Source organism: Bos mutus, chromosome 16, assembly GCF_027580195.1.
Source record: "Bos mutus isolate GX-2022 chromosome 16, NWIPB_WYAK_1.1, whole genome shotgun sequence".
Taxonomy (NCBI): Eukaryota; Metazoa; Chordata; class Mammalia; order Artiodactyla; family Bovidae; genus Bos; species Bos mutus.
Window position 1 is genome coordinate 66,021,968 of NC_091632.1, and position 22,655 is coordinate 66,044,622.

At 41.6% G+C, this 22,655-nt stretch overlaps 1 protein-coding gene across 7 annotated transcripts in view; it reads left to right on the forward strand.

Moving 5' to 3' along the window:
- Positions 1–22,655, forward strand: part of ESRRG (estrogen related receptor gamma) — a 693,205-nt gene that overhangs the window by 476,684 nt on the left and 193,866 nt on the right. For all 7 annotated transcript variants that reach the window (XM_070385515.1, XM_070385512.1, XM_070385517.1 and 4 more), the window contains one exon: positions 18,549–18,964. In XM_070385515.1, coding sequence (XP_070241616.1) covers positions 18,562–18,964 — 403 coding nt within the window. In that variant the 5' untranslated portion in view covers positions 18,549–18,561. The remainder of the gene's footprint in view (positions 1–18,548; positions 18,965–22,655) is intronic.

The window sequence follows — 22,655 nt, forward strand, 5'->3', positions numbered from 1 at the left end:
ACTTCTGGATCATCCTCCTCCATCCTAAAATGGCCTTTCTCTTCTTACTCATTGAGATCGTTCTGAACTCAATAGCACCTTTGCAAACAGTTGTTTACACTTCCTGTACTATGAGATATAGCTCCCATGTAACAGATTCAGCAACTGAGGTTTGTAGATAACATCTCAGCACCTGCAGTTAGTTTGGCACTGCTGCTGCTGCTAAGTCGCTTCAGTCGTGTCCAACTCTGTGCGACCCCATAGACGGCAGCCCACCAGGCTCCCCCGTCCCTGGCATTCTCCAGGCAAGAACACTGGAGTGGGTTGCCATTTCCTTCTCCATTGCATGAAAGTGAAAAGTGAAAGTGAAGTCGCTTAGTCGTGTCTGACTCCTAGCGACCCCATGGACTGCAGCCAACCAGGCTCATCCATCCGTGGGATTTTCCAGGCAAGAGTACTGGAGTGGGGTGCCATTGCCTTCTCCGAGTTTGGCACTAAGGAATGACAATGTTGGTGAACTCAAAGCCAAGGTGTCTAATTAAAAATCTTATAATCATTTACTAGTTCATCCTGTAGATTGTTCAGTTTCAATCAAATCTCTTACTTTGACCTAAGAAAATAGAAAAATAGATTTTCTATGTTTAATGTTTATCTCACAGATTCTTGAGATTGTGTGAACAACATGCTAATTAAAAAAAAAAAAATTGTAACCCAGCATTTAAAGTCCACTACTTTTTGCAGATGTGACTTCGCGTTTTGTACATTCATTCACTAGCCCAGGCACGGTGTTAAATTTAGGAAGAGATATAGTGTACAGTCCTCCTCAAGAGGAGGGATGCAAACATAAGTATCCACGGGAAAGACAATGTGTTAAGTGCGGTTGTAGAAGTAGGCTGGTGGAATTATGGGAATATCTAGGGAAAGTGGTGCTGGGAAGACTTCCTGGAGATGTGATAACTCAGTAGAAGTTTTATTAATGAATGGGAGCTGACCAGATGTTGGAGCAAAGGAAAGGAGAAATGCATTCCAGGGAAAAGAGAAAGCTGGTTGGTAGGAAGAATTACAAGTCACTAAGCACTGCATGAAGGATCTGTAGTGGCTCAGCGGTAAAGAATCTGTCTGTAGTATAGGAGGTACCGGTTCCATCCCTGGTTTGGGAAGATCCTCTGGAGAAGGAAATGGCAACCCATTCCAGTATTCTTATCTGGGAAATTCCATAGACAGAGGAGCCTGGCAGGGTGCAGTCCACGGGGTCACAAAGAGTCGGACAGGACTTGGTGTCTAAACAACAACAAAACATTTCGTGTAAGAGGTACAAGGTGGGGAGAAGTGAGATTTAGGGTGGAAGAGGATTGTTGACCTGTAGGGTGTGTATGGAGCCATTGACAGAGATAAACTTGGCTGAATTCATCTTCAGGAATGTACAGTTTTATTTATTTATTATTTCACACAGTTTTATTATTTTGCAGAAACCTCTTTTCAGGAAAACATGAATTAGCTGTACGATCACGTCATTTCTCCTTGGCTAAGTACTGAATGCTGTAACCTTCATGTGTATGTAAGTTAAAAAAGGGAAGAAATGTGTTCTGTGATTTATTTTCCTTCCCATTAAGGAACATCATCCCCCATCTTCCTACTTGAGGAGCATCTGGTAAATTGGTGTTGAAATCATTTTTAAATTGATGTAAGTCACTATGCAAGTTTTCTTTCCTGAAAGCTCCATAGAATTAGGCATTTCTTTTGAAATACATGATTTTAACTACTCCAGTTTTCTATATTGCACTTCTCCCTGACTCTTTTTATTAAAACTGTGTTTATACTGATAATCTAAAAGATATTTTTAAAAATGAGATGACTCCCCCTCTTTTTCTGATTTCCATGTTTTAAATCCTTAATGTTTCCTTATTCTGTGTCCCATAATCTTCCTTGTTGCAAAAGACTTCTCCAGTGGTCTAGTGGTTAAGACTCTGCAGTCCCAGTGCAGAGGTCCTGGTCAGAGAACTAGGTCCCACATGCTGTAACTGAAAATCCCGCAGGCTGCAGCGAAGATTGCAGATCCCATGTGCTGCAACGAAGACCCGGTGCAGCCAAATAAATAAATATTTGAAAATTAAGTAAAATGTCAAAGAATCAAACCAAAAATGTTCAAAAGCCCACCATGAGTTACTTACAATGACACATGACCACATCACCGCTCCAATTTTGCCTATTTGCATAAGCCGTTTTGTCATGAGCCCTGTCTTGGAGGAAGACGATGAGGAGTGAACTCAGGTTATCTTTCTTTACTTCCCAAATGTGCACATGGATCCACGGAATTATTTGGTGTTTACAGTAAAAAAAAATTTCATAAGTATTTAAAAAATAAAATATGAAAAGGTGTTTACCCAGATCAATAGAATATTATTTATTATAGGCCTAGTTTTTTTTTATTTCTTTTTTTTTTTAAGTTGGGGGAAGGATATTTGCTTTACAGTGTTGTGTTAGTTTCTGCTGTACAAAAACATAAATCAGCTATGTATGTGCTTGGTCACTCAGCCGTGTCCAACTCTTTGCGACCCCATGGACTGTAGCCCGCCAGGCCCCTCTGACCATGAGATTCTCCAGGCAAGAATACTGGAGTGGGTTGCCATTTCCTCCTCCAGGGGATTTTCCTGACCCAGGGATCGAACCCTCATCTCCTGTGTCGCCTGCATTGACAGGCAGATTCTTTACCTATGAAAAGGGGGAAGAGAATCAGCTATATACTATATAAAATATGTATATATATATATATATATACACACACATATACACACATATTCATATATCCTCTCCCTCTTGAGCCTCCTACCTACCCACCTCATCCTACCTCCCTAGGTCATCACAGAGCACCAAGCTGAGCTCCCTGTGCTATACAGCAGGTTCCCACTAGCTCTGTGTTTTACACATGATAGTGTGTAAACATTTATGTGTGTGTGTGTGTGTGCATGCTCAGTCATGTTTGACTCTTTGGAACTCTGTGGACTGTAGCCGTCCAAGCTTCTCTGTCCATGGGATTTCCCAGGCAAGAATACTGGAGTGGGTTGCCATTTCCTGCTCCAGGGGATCTTCCCGACCCAGGGATGGAGCCTGTGTCTCTTGTATCACAGGCAGATTCTTTATCCATTGAGCCATTGAGGAAGCCTAGTAGTGTATATACATTAGTACTACTCTCTCAATTTGTCCCACCCTTTTCTTCCTCCTCTGTGTCCACAAATTATGGGCCTAATCTTAATTTCATCCTTTGTCCTGTTCATAGGTTAGAAAAAGATCTGACCTCAGAGTTGGAAACCTGGAATTTGGACTAAATTCTACCTCATAATTCTCAATGTCCTTAAATAAGTCATGTGTCTCACTTCCCTGACTCACTCAGTTCTTATGTGTAAGTCAAAAGTACAGGTAGGTGTTGATGAAGAATTTTCTAAGTCTGCCTGTTTAAGACTTGGGGCTTCCCAGGTAGCTCAGTAGTAAAGAATTCACCTGCCCATGCAGGAGACACAGGTTTGAGCCCTAAGTTGGGAAGATCCTCTGGAAAAGGAAATGGCAACCCAGTACAGTATTCTTGCCTGGGAAATCCCATGGACAGAGGAACCTGGCAGGCTACAGTCCTTGGGGTTGCAAAAGGGTTGGATACAACTTAGTGGCTAAATAACAACAACAAGGCATAAGAATCAATAGAAACTTCTATTGATAAATAGATAACTTCTATTGATACTAGATAGTAAGTATCTAAGAGTGAATTCTTGTGATGTGGTAAGTGTATGTTTAACTTCATTAGAAACTTCCAAACTGTTTTTCCACAACTGTCATACCATTTTGTACCCTGCCAGCAATGTATGTGAGTTCCAGTTGCTTCACATCCTCACCAACATTTAGTATTGTCAGTCTTGTGAATTCCTATGAATGTGAAGAAAACAAAAATTTCTTTTTCAACTGTAATAGAAACTCTAAAAATTATACAATACAAATTACTCTATATAATTTAGGGATGTCAGAATTAGCACCTGGGGCTTCCCTGGTGGCTCAGATGGTAAAACGTTTGCCCGCAATGTGGGAGACCTGGGTTTGATTCCTGGGTCAGGAAGATCCCCTGGAGAAGGAAATGGCAATCCACTCCAGCACTCTTGCCTGGAAAATCCCATGGACGGAGGAGACTGATAGGCTACAGTCCACGGGGTCGCAAAGAGTTGGACATGACTGAGCGACTTCACTTCACTTCAGAATTAGCATATTCCTTCATGAATATTGAAAATATTAAGTTTAATTTTCTATTATACCATTTTTAGAATCTCTAATCACTTATATGTATATATGACATCCATTGATGTTTCTATAGGAGATAAATGTGTGTGTGTGCATGTGTGTGCGTGTGTGTGCATATATAAGCATATTTATTCTCATCTCCACTTTTCTTGTTTGTTACAACGTCACGAACGATTTATCTTCTTTCATAATCTACCACATTTCTTAAAAAGCAGGGTCTTATTGCTAGTAGTTGAAAATAGCTACCTAATCAGAAGATGTCATCAGTAAAGTGAGAGAATCTTTCCTAAAAAATGCATCTTTATGTAACAGATTTAGGATATCTTTTAAATCAAGTATGAAGATACTACCAGTTCAGTGACCAATTTTACATGTTAAGGTGTTTTTTTTATAAGGCATGTATTTATTGGTTTACAGTTAAGTCTGTCATGAAAATATTTTGATCATAACCTCTCCAGTGATTTACTGAGTGGTTGATATGACGTGGACCAACCAGCTAGTCTTCTGAGTGACTGGATTAGAGAACAAAAGGATGATTCTTCTAACGTTCATAGGAGAATGAGGTAGTGAGCCAGTTGACGAAATATGTAATCAAAACTTCTCACCCCAGGATTCAGACAGTGTCTCTTCTCATTTTGTAAAGTTCGCCTGTGGATCTTTACGTATTATTGCCTTTAGAGATGACAGATTTTCACAGAGTGAGAAAGCAGTGAAATACATTTAGCACTGAGTCTTTACTGAGGATGGTTTAATCCTTCTCTGATGCAGAAAGCACTTTATAATTTTATAGCTCCACAGCTTTCATTATTGTGAATGCCAGTTATTATATTGGCTAAGAGCGGAAGTGATGTTGGATCAAGTCTGTGCTAACCGAACCTCGGATTGGGGGACATGGACATGTGTTTACCCATATACATCTCTTTATTTTAAATTATATATAAATTTTTCCATTTTCATTTCTTTAGGTTTCCCTTCGGTTTCCCCCCAACCCCCAGCCCAGCCTTCTCTACCTTTTCTGAATATATACATCACTCTCAGTTTTCTTAACAAAAGTACAATTTCAGGCTTTCTCTATGTGAAAACCATGACAAAGTGATTTTATAGCCAGTTCTGAAAGTGACTAAACTTGACAACAATTGTATTTTATGACAACCTCTCCTTTCATGTCCCCGGCCTACTTTTATATCAGCATTTTTTTTTTTTACCCCAAATGTGAACAATTTCATATCTCTGCATTGGCTGAAAACAAATCCCTTTACCAGGAAGACATTTTAATGGAGAAGAGCATGATTCACTTAAGCCACCGAGCCTTTACACCTTAACTCTATAATATTCAATTTCTCACTCACCAAGAACCAAAGCCATTTTTTTTTTTTTTTTTTTTTGGTGGTTTGTGTTCCTAGGGGTTGGAAAAGAATTAGTATTATGGAACTAAACCAGATTAAGGGGGAATGTGAATTAGATTTGGTAACAGATGGTGCTGTGGAAATTAAAGGTTCTTTGCGAATGGAAGCGACAGCAGCTTGTTTCTCTTCTCTCTGTCTCTCCGTTCGGTCACTTGATAGACGGGTATAAATCACAACAATCCTGTCTTGACAGCCAATTTCGAGAATTTGATCTGGTTAAAGACATGGCTTTCCTGTTCCACTCCCCGAAACCTGCCTCTATTTTATTTTAACACAGCCCCTTGTCATATTCAGAAAAACGGACTCACCTGCCTCCCTGTAATGAAATTTTTCTTAATTACAGTTTTAGCTCTTCCGTGTTAATTACTTTTCCATTCAGCCTGAATTTTCATCGTATCTCTGAGGAATTTTTCCTTCTCTTTTTTCCCCCCACCATTTTTACTCATCATATGCTTTTGTTGTTTCTAAAGATGCTTTTCACTGTCAGAAGTTCTTGTCAGAGGCACTGTCTGAGAATCCTAATTATCAGAATCATTATTTGAGAAGAGAGATGCTTTCATGGGAAGTAGTAAAGTTATCAGATCAGAAAAATTGTAGAGGTATCGGAAGCAGTCACCAAAATAGCAGATAGTTGAACAAAATTGCAGGAAAAGGTGAGTGACAAGGCTTTGTTTTTTTTGGTTGATAAGAGCTGCAGAAACGTCTGCTCCATCAACTGAAATAAACCCCACCAAGTAAAAACATGTGCACACAATGTGGCCAAACCAGTTTGCGTCTGTGTTGACCTTATGATGATCTAGGAAATCTGAATTAAAGTGCAGAGAATCTAAATGAGAGACACGAAATTCTGAACATACTGGCTGGACTCTTTACAACCAGACCCTCAGATCTGACCAGCTTTGGAGACAAGAACTAAAGTTGCCTCTGTCCACATGCAAGTTTGAACTCACGACCTATCAAGGAAAAGAAAATAGAAGAAAGGGGGGAAAAATCACTCCTGAAATGAAGAGAAGATTCTTTGAGCGAGCAACTAACAGTTGGTAGAAATGAAGCTTCCTACTGGCAGTCAAATCAAATGTAGTAACAACTCAAGGACTCCCCGCTGCTTGCTGACAGCGTGGTGTCACACACTGGGACAAACATCCACTTAAACACTGATTGCGGGGAATTGCCCTTTCCGCCAACGCCTCCTACCAAAAACGTAATGAGCAAGAAGAGAACCATTTCTAGGGGAAAAAAAAACAACCAAGATTCCTGCTCCCCAGATTCCCTCTAATGATCACGGATCTATTTGTCCCTTTGTCACCCACTGGGAAGGATTACTCAGTTGAATGTCATTGCCGCAGTTGCATTGTTATGTGGCAGGTTGTTGGAGTACTTTTTCTTTCTCCTACAGCACACACACACGCACACACACACCCACTGCAAGTTGTTGCAGTACTTTTTCTTTCTCCTACAGCACACACACACACAAACACGCACTGCAAGTTGTTAGAGTACTTTTTCTTTCTCCTACAGCACACACACACACGCACACACACACATGTACTGCAAGTTGTTGGAGTACTTTTTCTTCTACAGCACACACACACACGCACGCACGCACGCACGCACACACACACCCACTGCAAGTTGTTGGAGTACTTTTTCTTTCTCCTACAGCACACACACCCACCCCCCCATACACACACCCCCACTGCAAGTTGTTGAAGTACTTTTTCTTTCTCCTACAGCACACACACACACAAACACGCACTACAAGTTGTCAGAGTACTTTTTCTTTCTCCTACAGCACACACACACATGCACACACACACACACAACCACTGCAAGTTGTTGAAGTACTTTTTCTTTCTCCTACAGCACACACACTCATACACACAGTACATGCACACACTCCCCTGATCTTCAACAGTGCAGTGGCAGTCAAGGAAACAGACAGAAGTTTGGGAAGTGCGCTTTCATGCAGTAGCCCTTGCTCTCAGGTCTCATCCAAGTCACAAGCCAGTGTGGGTTTTATTTGAGTAAAATGTATATGTATATATGTATACATTTTAAAGGGCAGGAGTTATTTTAGAAAGCACTTCAGCACATCCTCCCATCTGACAAGTAAGAATGAAGATAGAGGATCAGCATGCCTTCGTGGCCTGCCTTAGGTCACTCAGCCCCAGGTCCCCACCTGGAGGCACACACCTCCTCCCTCCAGCCCTGTAAGAAGGCAGGGTTTCCTGAGAAATGAGAGAAACAGACCGAGTGTGGGAACTCTGGTGTCCTACATTTTTGGATCAGTTTTCCAGAACTGAGAAGATTTTAGAAATTTTTCTCTGCATGTTTGTCTTTGGGTCTTTGACTGACACACCACCACTGAGCCCTTCTGATCTGAATTCCTGGCCCCTCGGTGGCTTCCATTGGCTTCGCTCGATGGTGTCTCACTGCTGCATAATCCCTTTTACAAAATCCATTCTGCTACAGAACAAATCCTTCGTCATTTCTATGGCTTGAATTAAATGTATGTGTGTATCTATGTTATTTTTCCTTGCCTGCAAATAGTGGCTTGGGTCTTTAAGCTTCATCTTCTCTTCAGGCAGCTAGCTCAATGACAAGCTTTTATTTAAAAAAATAATACAGAGGAAGGAGTCTTAGGATTAATAATTAGCTGATTCCCCCTCTCCCAGCCCTCCCCCCACTCTCCTACTTCAGCTGAACAGCACCTGATACCAACAGAACATCATGGTAACCTCTGCTCTCATACATCACCCCAGACCAGCTGCTTTTGCATCCAGATGTTAACTACTGCAGACTAAGCTAGTAAGTTAAAAGTATAAATATAGTTTAACTGCTGTCCAATAGAAAGAGATGTGGTTTACTATCTGCGGTGCTACCGTGACTCTCCCTCTAAGACAGAAATGTTCCTGTAAACGCGAAGCAACGTTTATTTCAACAAGGATTCCTTCTCAGCATCTAGGCTTTCTTGCTACTGTGATTCACCTGGTTTCCGGGGATGTTGCAGAGTTCCACTCCAAAGGAACTGGCCTCTCTATGGAGGCAGCTGGCTTATTGGTCATTGTAATCACTTTTGCAAAACATTTTCTTAATGAGTAAAGGGTGACATCAATACTATGGTCTCAGTATCCTTACATCAACTCCGGATAGCATTCTTGTTTCCTGTTCTAGTGTAGCAAAGAGAATAAGAAAGGGAGATTCAGACAGCCTGAGCGCTCTCATTGACCTGGATTTGATTTGTGAACTCCATCAGTGCAGTGTGTGTGTGTAAAGCATCTATATTCGATTGTAATTTGTAAAGATCAGTGCATAGACTTTCTATGAGTTCAGTGTCTGTTTATTTCTCCTCTAGCGAGATGCTGTGAGAAGGTCTTCATTTAGCTGTCAGTACCCCCTACTGCTGTGTCCGCTTTTTCTCTTCAGTGTACTCCTTGACTGCTTGAAAACGGAATTGTCTGAACACAAGCAAACTTTATTGATCCATATTTCTGTTTGAAAGACCAGAGATTTGTAGAAGGAGGAGACGATTTCCTTTCTCTAGAAAGCTTACTGCAGAGGAGGTCTGCTCATGGCGTAGTAAATCTCTAAGACTGAATAAATGTTACATTCAGCATATATCCTAAGCTTCATTTTGATGATTTATCTTAGGTTTTTTTTTTTTTTTTTCTGGTAGTGGTCCCCACCTTTTGCCCAGGGCTGTTTCACTCTAGCCTGGGGATAGCAGTCTGGTCAGCACTTGGGCATTTCCTACATCAAGACATAGGGTACACAATTCTAAAGCCCTCCTGTCCTCTGACTTTGGGTCCCAGGAGAGTAACCCGTATAAAGAAAGAAGTCTTCTTAGAGACTGGAGATAAAAATGCTTGTTTTGCATCTGTTATGCATCTAAGTTTCTGACTAGACATTTCTTGTCTTCTGACATCCATAGGTGACCAGGACTTGGGCAGTGGTGAGGATATAGTTAATTAAGCTGCATTAGGGCAAATATACACACTTGTTAAGACACTTAATTTGCCTCAATAATATTGATTACATGGCAGAAGTTTGTTTAAACTAAGTGGTATTTTCCCCCTACTGTTCAGTCCTTGAAGGCAATCTGTATAATAGCTAATAGCCATCATCAGTTAAATATCATGTTAGTTATAAAGTAATGTCATAAGAATTGATTTGGACTTGGCAGTGGAGGAGAAGTCTTCCTTCAAAGCCGATGTAGGTGATTAGCCAGAGTTTTAAGCAGAATCACGGTTCGTATAAACTGTGTATATTTTATAGACTTAAAGCTGCTCTATATTACATGAGTGCCCATTATATTAAAGAAAAGCTCAGACAGTTAATAATGCAAAACATCATGTATGCAATTACCCTGCATTATTATGCATTTAACAGTTTTTATTGATTTGCCAGTAGCTCACTTACTGTATTTAGAGCTATAAACGAGGGATGCTCACCCCCAGATTGAAATAGGTCCAGGAAAACAAGCTAAGGATGAATTACACTACTAAGCACCTCAGCATCAGATCGAATCCTTAAATACAGAAACTGTCAACAGCCATAATGAGCAACGTACTGTGATACCACAGAACCATTTCTTTTCCCATTAATAAAGTTTATCAACCAGGAAGCATCAGAAATCACCTGGCAGTACAAATGGAAGCAGTTGGGATTTCCTACATCCAAAGTAGTACATGGTGATGGGTCTGGCTGGTATGGCGTAGTAAGATAGGGATGCTGGCATTTCCTGACCCGTACAGTTTAGAACACCCCAAAGTCCCATGGATGGAGGAGCCTGGTAGGCTGCAGTCTGTGGGGTCGCTAAGAGTTGGGCACGACTGAGCGACTTCACTTTCACTTTTCACTTTGCTGCATTGGAGAAGGAAATGGCAACCCACTCCAGTGTTCTTGCCTTGAGAATCCCAGGGACAGGGGAGCCTAGTGGGCTGCCCTCTATGGGGTCGCACAGAGTCAGACACGACTGAAGCAACTTAGCAGCAGCAGCAGCAGTGTTACTACCGCATTTCTCTTTACCGAAAAGGAATATAATCCGTTTCCCTTTGTTTTAGGTACAACCGCAGAAGGAGAGGCACAGGGTTTTATAGGTGTTTCTCTACCTTCAATTGGATGGCCAACCATCCTGGTTTGTCTGGGATGGAGGGAGTCCTAGGATGTGGCATTTCAGTGACTATACCAGGATAGTTGACAGACCTAGTTTCAGAGGAAAATTGGATAAGAAAAGATCACTGAACTCTGCAGTCTTAAAAGCAGAGTTTCAACGAAGTCCTTCCTGGTCATGGTTCAGCCCTAGGTATGAAGTTATATCAGGGCTTCCCTGATGGCTCAGCAGTAAAGAATCCACCTGCAATGCAGGAGATTCAGGAGATGTGGGTCTGATCCCTGGGTCGGGAAGATCCCCTGGAGGAGGAAATGGCAACCCACTCCCATATTCTTGCCTGAGAAATTCCATGGGCAGAGGAGCCTGGCGGGCTGCAGTCCAAGGGGTCTCAAAGAGTTGGACATGACTGAGCGATTGAACACCCACACACACACTCACACACAAAGTTACATTCCTGGGTGTGTTCCTTTCAACAACTCACTAGAAATGAGTTGCAGGTCTCCTTTTTTGTCCTAAATTTTTTTGCTTGGTAAAGCCTTTGATAGAATTGGCAAAGGGTTTGGCTTAGATAGAAGCTCTGATTTGTCATTTGAAGGAGCTAGCCCCTGGTTCTCATACAGCTTAGCTACATCTCCCAGTGACTCAAGCACCAGCTTTGTGAGGAGATGTTTGGTTACTGTTGTTCTTGACAGAGTAAATTGCAAAGAATCTTTTATTTATTTAACCATTGTAAAATTTAATTTCAGTGACCAGCTGAATAGGAGAAAAATAAAATTGCACTGGGGTGAAATCAAAATAGGACAGTTGGAGAGTGACGTGACGTTGCTGTTCTGGAACTTGAAAAGGTTTTTACCTTGGCCATTTCATGCTAGTATTACTTGCACAGAATCTTTTAGACTAAATGCTCAAGTTACTTGTTCAAACAATCAAGAACTGGCCACTACATCCTTGTGATTCTCTTAGGCAGACGTTTCTTGCGTTAGATGGACCTCAGCGTTTATTAAAGAAGACCTAAAATGATATCTGTGTGTGTGTGCGTGCGTACATGCGCACGTTTTAATCTTTCTGAGCGTGTGAATCATGATGTACGGTTCTTTCTTTACAATTAATGATCTCCTTCTGTTGGGTTAACCAGGCAGACCTGGAGATATTTCTTATTAAAAGAAAAAATCCTCTGTCTTCTTTCCCCAACTAAGCCAGTGTACCTTAATGCAATGATGATATGTTAGACCCAGCAGTTGTCAAAGCAGCGTATTACTGTGATGCCATAATGACACCCTGTCTCTGTAAAGTAGTCATGTTTTCTCAAATCACACGTTGCACCGTTGATTTCTGACATGACACTTCATTCCGTTGCTTTCTCTTTCTTCAGCATCATCATTCTCTGACAATAGCAGCTGGTGCCCATTTTGTTACTAAGTGATTCACATTTTGCCACTTTACGAGAGTGCAATTAATTGAAGCAGGGAGGGGAAAAAAAAAGCTCATTGTAAAGTGGCCTGCTTGAAGTTGTAACTCAGACTCTGCCAGGGAGCTGCTGGGGTTACGGGCTTTGAAGCCTGGGCCTCTGGGGTCTGCAGCCTTGGTCTTAGTGGTTTTCTTCTGAAAGCATAAAAGCAAAACCCCAAACCTATAGGCTAATAAAAGCTTCTTATTTTTTGAAAGAAAAATACTGAAATATTCAATCGGGTGATTTCAGCTGGTAGAAAATTGACCAGTTCTTAGAGATTTGTTCCCATTTTGAATAGGTAAGTGATGAGTGATAGGACTTGAGCACCTTGCTTTTCAACCCTGACTCAGTGAGAGAATTAAGGATTTTTTTTGACCACCCCACACAGCAGGTAGGTATTTGGTCCCTGATCAGAGTCAAACCCATGCCCCCTGCATTGGAAGTGGATTCTTTAACCACTGAACCAGCAGGAAAGTCACAGATTCTGTCTTCTTCTCTCTCTCTCTCTTCTTATTTGTAAACTTGCAGGTTTGCTGGCTTCATTGTTAATACATAAAAATTTGGGATATATATTGATAAAATGTTTGGAATCCATAATGATGATGGGTATTTTGGGGCCCTTAAGGATGACAAGGAAGCAAATAAAATAGTTGTCATCTATTTAGCTATCAAGGTGTCTGTCACTGAAATAGGTATGATAAAAGTTAAAAAAAAATCTTGCCTTCGTTTTACAATCAGGAAAGTCAAAGAAGACCTGTACACGTGTATTGCATTAATGCACCATATTTGAGGAGGGAAATAAAATAGCAAAGAACTCGAGTTTGGTATAAAATTCAAAATATGAAAGGCAGCTACTTCTTAAGAACTTCTATTTTGGTGAAAGGGTTAATAATATATAATTATATATAAGCCTAGGGAACATTGGCTTAAGTCCCTTCTGGGAAATCCAGACTGTGCTGGACGCTTATACATTGCCCACAAAGTCACAGCAGTCACTTACTATCACACATTTACCTGGATCTAGGTAGCATCTCTCAAATCAAGCTTGATAATTATAAGATAAGTGAAGTGAAAGTGAAGTCTCTCAGTCGTGCCCGACTCTTTGCGACCCCATGGATAGTGGCCTGCACCAAGCTCCTCTGTCCATGGGATTTTCAAGGCAAGAGTACTGGAGTGGGTTGCCATTTCCTTCTCCAGGGAATCTTCCCAACCCAGGGATCGAACCCAGGTCTCTCACATTGTAGACAGACTCTTTACTGTCTGAGCCACCAGGGAAGAGTAATTATGTATGGGATATTAATTACAGATTATCTGGTTTTCCTCTACAACAGCAACTTTAACTGATCCTTATTTTTTTTTTTACTCACTTTCTCCTTTTACATGCACACCTATACGCACCACTAATTAACTTTCTAAAATTACATGTTTAAATAGTCCAGCAACCAGGAAGCTTTATTTGCTTGATGACTAGTATCTAACACCAAAGAAAAATTTTACTCTTGCTGCCCCTTAGGCAAGGCTGGGCACGAAGTTCCTATGTTATTTACAAAACAGAAAACAGATTCACTGACATAGAGAACTTACAGTTGCCAGGGGGGAAGGATGGTGGGGAGAGATAGTTAGGGAGTTTGGGACAGACAGGTACACTCATATAAAATGGATAACCAGCAAGGACCTAGTACATAATACAGAGAACTGTGCTCAGTGTTGTGTGGCAGTCTGGATGGGAGGGACAGTTGGAAGAGAATAGATACATACATATGTATGTATGGCTGAGACCCTTTGCTGTCCATCCGAAACTATCACAACACTGTTAATTGGCGATACTCCAATATAAAACAAAAAGTTAAGTTCCTATGTAGAAGCATGATCATCAGACTTTATATATAAATATATATATATATATTATATAGTAGAACATATATAGAATATAAGGGCTTTCCTGGTGGCTCAGTGGTAAAGAATCTATCTCCCTGCCAATGCAGGAGACTTGATTTCAATCCCTGTCCTGGGAAGATCCCCTGGAGAAGGAAACGGCAACCTATTCCAGTATTCTTGCCTGGGAAATCCCATGGACAGAGGAGCCTGGTGGGCTACAGCCCATGGGATCGCAGGAAAGTCAGACACGACTTAACAGCTAACTAACAACAATATCGAATATATGGTAGAACATATCTAGGATTTGCATAGAATACTGAAGACTGTATCTCAGACTGTGTTGAAAATGCTTTCTAAAGCGCTACAATGTCCCTGGCTTCTAGAAGGCTTTTACAGCCTCAAATTTTGTTTCTTATACAGAAACTAAATGTTATTCTTGACATGGTTATTTCTCTCTCCAGTTTATTCTCAGCGTGTACACTCAGAAAAGATTTTGAGAAAGTTACTTCTCTTTTTCCCTCGTGCCTCCCATCACTTCCCTTGAAATAATAAAAGCAACTCTACGTAGGCTTTAAAATAAATATTTCCCACATTTTCCAACACATGTTATTTCTATTCATAATTCTTAACTAAATTTAGATTTTTATTAATCCAATGTGACCTAAAATTTCTGCGTTAACAGCACAATGTGGAATCGGGCTTATTCTCTTTGGCTCCAGATAAAGCCATCATCTTGAAAATGGTTCTTTCTGACAAAAAGGTGTTCTTTTGAAATAAAGTCTTATTCACTACATTCCTCTTAGAGTTAATGTGAATTTTAGTGCCTCTAATTTTAGATTGAAGTGAAGTCTAGAATAAAACCCACCAGCTGACAATTGAATTTATAGATAGTTGTGAATATTTCAGGCTTGAATAATAGAGCTGTAGAATTTCAGAGACAGAGAGGGAGAGAATTAAGAGCCACTGTAGTTTTAGGGTATAATGTAATGGTGTCTAGGAAATGTTCAGTGTAATGAGCTAAGTAGTAATTAGGAGACAACTGTGTTCTTTCAGCTTCGGTTTTGGTGTCACTCCAAACTCTGGGGAGGGTGACTCAACAGGGCAGCCCTGTCGCCAGGGTGGTGGTGGCTCCTTCAGCCACCTTTGCACTCATGGGTAAGCGTGAATGTCGTAGACGCTCTGTGTGTGCCATCTCTACCTTTGCTTGCTTGGCTATTTTTTAAAAAGTCAGCAAACACCTTGAAAGACTCTCTGTTGGCTTGAAGACATTTCTGCACTGGACTTTGGAGACAGCCCTGAGTTCACATCTTTGATTTTTCCACTTCCAAAATGTATGACTTTCAGGAAATTGTATCATGTCTGACGGAGAAGGAGATGGCACCCCACTCCAGTACTCTTGCCTGGAAAATCCCATCGATGGAGGAGCCTGGTAGGCTGAAGTCCATGGGGTCGCTGAGAGTCGTACACGACTGAGCGACTTCACTTTCACTTTCGTGCTTTGGAGAAGGAAATGGCAACCCACTCCAGTGTTCTTGCCTGGAGAATCCCAGGGACGGGGGAGCCTGATGGGCTGCCGTCTATGGGGTCACACAGAGTCGGACATGACTGAAGTGACTTAGCATAGCATAGCATCATGTCTGAGGGTCTGTGTCCTAAAGAGTCATACCTCCCTCACAAGACCGTCTTGGGGATTAAATGAGGAAATATTTGTAAGGTACTCAGGTCAGTGTCTGGTGCCTAGTAAGCACTTGATAAATGGCAGCTCTATTATTATTTCCACTGGGCAGAAAGTGTTCATGAAGGAAGCGGTTCACGTCTGAGAAGAAACCTGTAAAACCTACAGCACAAATCCAGCTTGTTCACTTTCATTTACAGCTGCGGAGGCCAGACTTGTGTAGGAAGAGAGATTGCACCTGTCCCAAGACTTCCCTGACTGCATGAACTTTGTGAATTTTCTTGCTTCCATCCAGATAATTGCAAAGTTAGGGACTGAGATTTTTCCAGGAAACGGCTGGCCGGAGATACCCAATTTTTCAAAGACCTTATTAACAACATGCATTTGACCCATAAACATTTGGTGACTTTGCAAATAACACTTCCATGAATAGGAGGCTGATTCCTGCCCTTGTTCCTCAATGAAGAGTTTTGCTCTTCACTTAGAAGTCCATGAGAAAAAAGCTCAAAGGAAAGGAAATTGGTATAAAATTGAACAATCAAAGAGTTAGAGAAGAGGACCTGGAGAAAGCGTAAACTGTTAATGATTAAGCAGTTCAAAGCAACTGTCCTCAGGAAAAAAGAAAAAAAAAAGAAGATTAAAAAATGGTGCCTCACGGGCAGATGGCGAAAGAGTTAATTGTCATCACTGTGAGAAATTCAGTGCTGGAGAGAGGAAAGGGGAGCAACCGTGTTTTAGTACCCTAATAACTTCTAACTCTAGTCTAAGATCATAATGTATGTGCGAGCAGTCCAGTAATTATAAGGTAATAAGTGAAGTGGTGGGGTAAGTGCTTTAAATTAAAAGGAATTCGCAGGGCTGCTGTAAGTCAGTGCCGACCCGCTTTCTTTCAAACGTTGACTTGAGGAAAAGTGCTTAGCCCAGGGTGCAAGCCGGGAGACAAGGAGAGCGATCTATTAATTACAACACTCATTAACAGTGACGGGACAAGGCAGCCGAGGTGGGAGGGAGCAGAAGCCTGGTTCAGGCTGGCAAGGGGGATATTTTTCCTTTCGTTCCTTCTCTAGGAAAGGACAACATGAGTGGGTGGGCGAAAGCAAGAAGGTATTTTTGTGGATTTCTCCTTCCTGTTTGTTTTCTTCACATCCTAAGCTTGCTTTCCTTGAGAAAGCAGCACAGAACTTCCAGTGGGAAATCTACTAGGTAGGAGGCACATTCTGGCTCTAGAGGCACTTGAGATCCCCTTCTTGGAACCTTTCAGTGAACATTCCCTGATAGGAAAGAACCGTATTTTTCTTGGTTTGAAAGTAACAGAACAGCGGGGGGGATTTGGGGAGGGGGGTGCCCAGAGGAGAGCATGAAATTTGTGCAGTGATAAACTATCATTAGATTTATAGGGAAAGAGGTAATTGCATCCTTTCGGTTATCCTGTGACATACTCCCCCAAATTCCAGTGAATGACCATTACCCTGTGGGATTCCCATAAATCAGCTTTCCACTGGGAAGCAATTATCTTAGTCTCTTTCTCAGCTGTCACCTTTTCTTCCTCTAGTGGGCTCTCAGAAGGTTCTTAGAGACTTTGCTAAAAGGGGTTTTGCACTGTGGCTAACCGGAAAGAAAATAGGACCAATTACGTCTTTTCATCTAATTACCTCTTCAGAAATTTAATCACTTATGGGTCCGACAAAGTAAGAGGGATGGACCGTTTCTTCTAAATAAGAGAGAGAGTTCGTCAGATTAGATGCTTCATCATATTTCCTTTTAGGAGGTATGATGTTAAAAGAGCAAAGGCAGGGGAGAAAGAGAGACCACCACAAGTCTTATTTTTTCAGGACAGAATCTGATACATCCTTACTTTCCTGAGTATAGAGTATCAGATTTATGGATTCATAGGTAGACTGAAAGCTCAAATGGCTTTTAGTGATTCTTGTTGTTGACGGTGGTAGATCACACACGCAAACACATACACTCGTAAACACATGTACATATTTATTAATCGATGCCGGTAATCATTTCCCTGTTTTGTGGGCTCGAGGAAGTAATCCTTAAATATTGGTGAGAATTTTATCCTTGAAATCTTTCTCTATCGCTAAATGTCTAGGAAATAGAGCAATTTAAATAAAGAGGCAAAGTGAGTGAGGATATATTCCCTATGTGTCTTAGATCAATAAAAGACACGGTTATGCTTATGGAGCATGCTGACAAACAGTAATTACAGAGCTGAGGAATCATCTGTTTGGTCTTGACAATAAAAGTTGGGTTCTGCTCGTAATACAATGATTGCAACATCCGAAAATGGAAGAGAAAAGTAGAGTGAGGATAAATGTAATTTTAGAAATGATACAGACCTTACCAATTACTCTTCTTCCGTGGATAAATTTAGAATCTAGAGAGTTGATTTAGATATTGACTTCTCCAAGAGAAAGGTATTAAAATGAAAGGAAATGGATCCCTTAGAGCTTTTGTTTATGGTCTGTCTGGGCACTTTGATGTAACCCTGTCACGCCCTTATGCTGATTACCTTGTTGTAGAACAAGAGATATTGACTAGCGAATGATGTGTAGGCCCCAGCTCTTAGGCTGCACTCTCAAGGAGCCAAGTCTTTAACATATGAATTCTTGTTTTTTTTTTTTTTTCCTTCCTTCAACCTTCCCTTCCATTTCCTCTTGTTTTTTCACCTCCTCTTTGTCTCTACCTGTTTTGGTCTTTGTGTTTGACACTCTATCCTTCTCTTTCTCCTTCTGTTTGTATCTCCCTCCACCTCAGGCTTCTCTGCAGAATGTCAAACAAAGATCGACACATTGATTCCAGCTGTTCGTCCTTCATCAAGACGGAACCCTCCAGCCCGGCCTCCCTGACGGACAGCGTCAACCACCACAGCCCAGGTGGCTCTTCGGACGCCAGCGGGAGCTACAGTTCAACCATGAATGGCCATCAGAACGGACTTGACTCGCCGCCTCTCTACCCTTCTGCTCCTATCCTAGGAGGTAGTGGGCCTGTCCGGAAACTGTATGACGACTGCTCCAGCACCATTGTTGAAGATCCCCAGACCAAGTGTGAATACATGCTCAACTCGATGCCCAAGAGACTGTGTTTAGTGTGTGGCGACATCGCGTCAGGGTACCACTATGGGGTGGCATCCTGTGAAGCCTGCAAGGCGTTCTTCAAGAGGACGATTCAAGGTGAGCGAGGGTCTCGATACCCACCTGGCGATACCCACTCTTCCCACTCATATGATGGTTGGTTAGTTGGTTTTCTGGGTTCTTGTCCTAGTTAATCTAGTTTTACCATCTTAATTCTATCTTGCTTACAAAATAGAAATAGATTAAAATTGATAGTGGAGGATTTGTAGAATAGACTCCGCCCCTCCATTTGCTCCCTATCAATTCCACCTTTACTGTCAAGCTCCAGGGGTGGAATGATAATAAGCTTTGGGTGGAGTTTAAAAGAACACAGCTATTATTAGAGCAGGGGGGTATCTAGATAGCAACTGAACTGATGTGTACAGGATGGTGGTGGTGGTAGTTCAGTTGCAGAGTTGTGTCCAGTGCTGGCAACCCCATCTATCCATGGGATTTCCCAGGCAGGAATACTGGAGTGAATTGCCGTTTCCTTCTCCAGAGGTTCTTTCTGACCCAGGGATCGAACCCAGGTCATAGGCATTGCAGGCTGTCTCCTGCCTTGGAGGCGAATTCTTCACTGCTGAGCCACCAGGGAAGCCCTATCTATGCCCTGGATAAATTGTGTTTTTACCTCTTCTGTTCTTCTTAGAGCTAAAATAATAAATATTTCAGACCAGTGATTTTCAAACTAGAGTATGCATCACACTCACCTGGAGGTCTTCTGAAAATGCAGATCACCCACTCCCAGAGCTTCTGATTCATTAGCTCTGTCTTGAGTAGGAATGTGAGAATTTATATTTCTAACAGATTTTTAGATGATGCTGCTATTGTTGGTCCAGGGACTACACTCTGAGAATCACCTCTGGAGACAAATTTAATTTTCTATGGCCTACCTTCTTTTCCTGTGCATAGACACACTTTCCCTACCTTTTTAATGAGTTTATATAAAAAACTTACCAAACTATACTGAATTATTAAATATGTGTCCAACATGTATGACATATCAAAACTGTATAGGTCTCCAGATTTACAAATAGCAGTATTATTTCCCACACAAAAATGTAGAAACTATGGTTGAAATTTGTATGTGACCTTTAGGAATCCACAAAGACAAAACTCAACTCCTTTTCAAAGCTATGGATATATATCCTTACAGAAAACTACATTTCACCTTTCTATATGCTTTGTGATACACTTTCAAGAAAACAGAGGAAGGAAAGAATCTTTGTTTCTTGAGTGCCTCTAGCATACCAGTGATTCTGTTCTGCTCAGTGATTTACAAGATGTATCTTCTGGGGATTCCCTGGTGGTCCAATGGTTAAGGCCTCCGTGCTTTCACTGCTAAGGGCCCAGGTTAATCCCTGGTGGGGAAACCAAGAGCCCACAAGCCTTGTGCCAAATCCAAAATGTTATCTGTCTTCCCAGGTATCAGTGGTTCTTAACCTTGTGGGCTCACTGGACTTACCCGGAGATGTAAAAAAATGTTGATATCTGGGCTCATACCCCCAAATTCGGAATTAATTGGCTTTGGGTGCAGCCAGGGCAAGTGGGGTTTTGAAAGCTTCCTAGTTAATGCTTCAGGTAAAACTGAGGTTAAGAACCACTGCCCTGTACTGTGCTGTGTTCTGTAACAGTGCTTCTCAAAGTGTGAGCTCTGATTCAGGAGTATCAGCAGCATCATTGGGGAATTTGTTAGAAAGGCAGATTATTCCCATCCTGCATCCCAGATTACCTCCATCAGCATCCCTGGGGGTGGACCCAGCAATACGTGCTTTGCCAAGCCCTCCAGGTGATTCTGATGCTCAGAGTTTGGGAACCACAGCTCTGTTACCGTGTTGCTGCTGATTTAACGCTGGCAACTCTCCTTTGTCATCTACTGGTCCCTTGTTGGACATAACTGGAATCAGTTTAATAAATGTGTGACATGCTTCCTGGTTTTAAAGCACAAAAGAGATGATGTTTGTTAAACTCTAATCCTTCTAAATGTTCCAACAAAAGGTGATTCTGAAACCCTTTATGGGCACAGAGTTATCTTCTACCCTTTCTTTTAAGAGCATGTGTGAGGGCAAATCTCACCCAGATGCAATGAAGACTATAGGGAGGTTCCATCTCCCACTTGCTTTTGTGTTGTCCATTACATGATTGTTTCCTTGATGTATGGCTGATGAACACACAGTTAAAGAGTTAAAGTGCACAGTTGTTCAAGAAATTATAACATATAATAGAATGAATCTTTCAGCCTCATCTTTTCATAGCCTCTCATAGATTTAACTGAAGAACACAAGCCAAGTTAGTGTGAGTACATATGAATTACCTAAATATTTTCCTAGCTGTATCTTCATATTTAATGGATCGTCATTGCCATATTTTATTAGCATTTTCTTACAAAAATCCTTCATCCACTGGATCTTTATTTCCTTTATTCTCATCTGTAAACTGAAGGCATTAAGACCTACCTCAAGGAATGCTTCTGGATAAAATGAAATACAAAATCAAATGTAAAGTAAGTAAGTAAAAAGAATGATGGTCTGTATGCAAAGCTTCCTCTCACTTTGGGGCATTTGAACATATTTCTTCAGCTTTCTTGCTGTTGTTGCTTAGTTGGTAAGTACTGTCTGACTCTTTTGCGACCCTATGGACTATAGCTCGCCAGGCTCTTCTGTCTGTGGGATTTCCCAGGGAAGAAGACTGGTGTGGGTTGCGATTTCCCTCTCCAGGGGATTTTCCTGACCCAGGGAGCGAACCTGCATCTCCTACATTGGCAGGCGAGTTCTTTACCACTGAGCCACCATGGAGGCCCTTCAGCCTGCTTGTGTGCTGTGCTCAGACGCTCAGTCGTGTCTGACTCTTTGCAACGCTATGGACTGTAGCCTGACTGGCTCCTCTGTCCATGGAGTTCTCCTGGCAAGAATACTGGAGTTGGGTGCCATTTCCTCCTGCGGGAGATCTTCCTGACTCACTCCTCTTTTATGTCTCCTGTATTGGCAGGTGGATTGTTCACCGCTAGTGCCATCTCAGCCTACTTACTAGATTGCAAAACTTGAGAAGGAAGACACTTCAAATTTGGAGGTTCTTGGAAGCATTGCCCCACGATATTAGAATATGGATGCTACGGAGCATCCCAAATTTAAACTGTTAGTAATTTGATTTTGTTAACTCCGTTTACACAACTCGGGGTCTAACTATTGACCCAAGGTCAACAGATATTGACTTAAAATCTACTGTGGGCCTGGCAGTGTATTGGTTTGAGTTTCAGCTTAGCCATGTTTTCTGAAAGCTTGGTTCCCAGAGGTTTGTGGATTGAGGTAAATTCCTCCTATAAATGTCTCCAACCTTGAGGGAATACCAGAGATTTTGGTTGGGAGGCAGGATTAAACAACTTGGTCCTCAGTATGTATTTCCAGTATGTTGTCCTAAAGATAGGACCACTTTGTGCAAACATTTCCTGATAGTTGTTTCAAAAAAAGAAAGAAATTCTATTGCTGAGCTGTTAATAGCCATGCAGTAGTTACTTACCAGAGATCCCTGGAATAGAGCAATTGGAATTCTGTTGCTGCTGCTCCCTTAGATGCTGAAATGCTACCAAAAGCTTCCCAGGGATCCCTGGAATAGAGCAATTGGAATTCTGTTGCTGCTGCTCCCTTAGATGCTGAAATGCTACCAAAAGCTTCCCAGGGCGAAGCACAGGGTGCTTCTTGGCATTGATGTGTTAGTGCTCAGTTCTACTCCATATTGGAAAGAGCAACTTCCA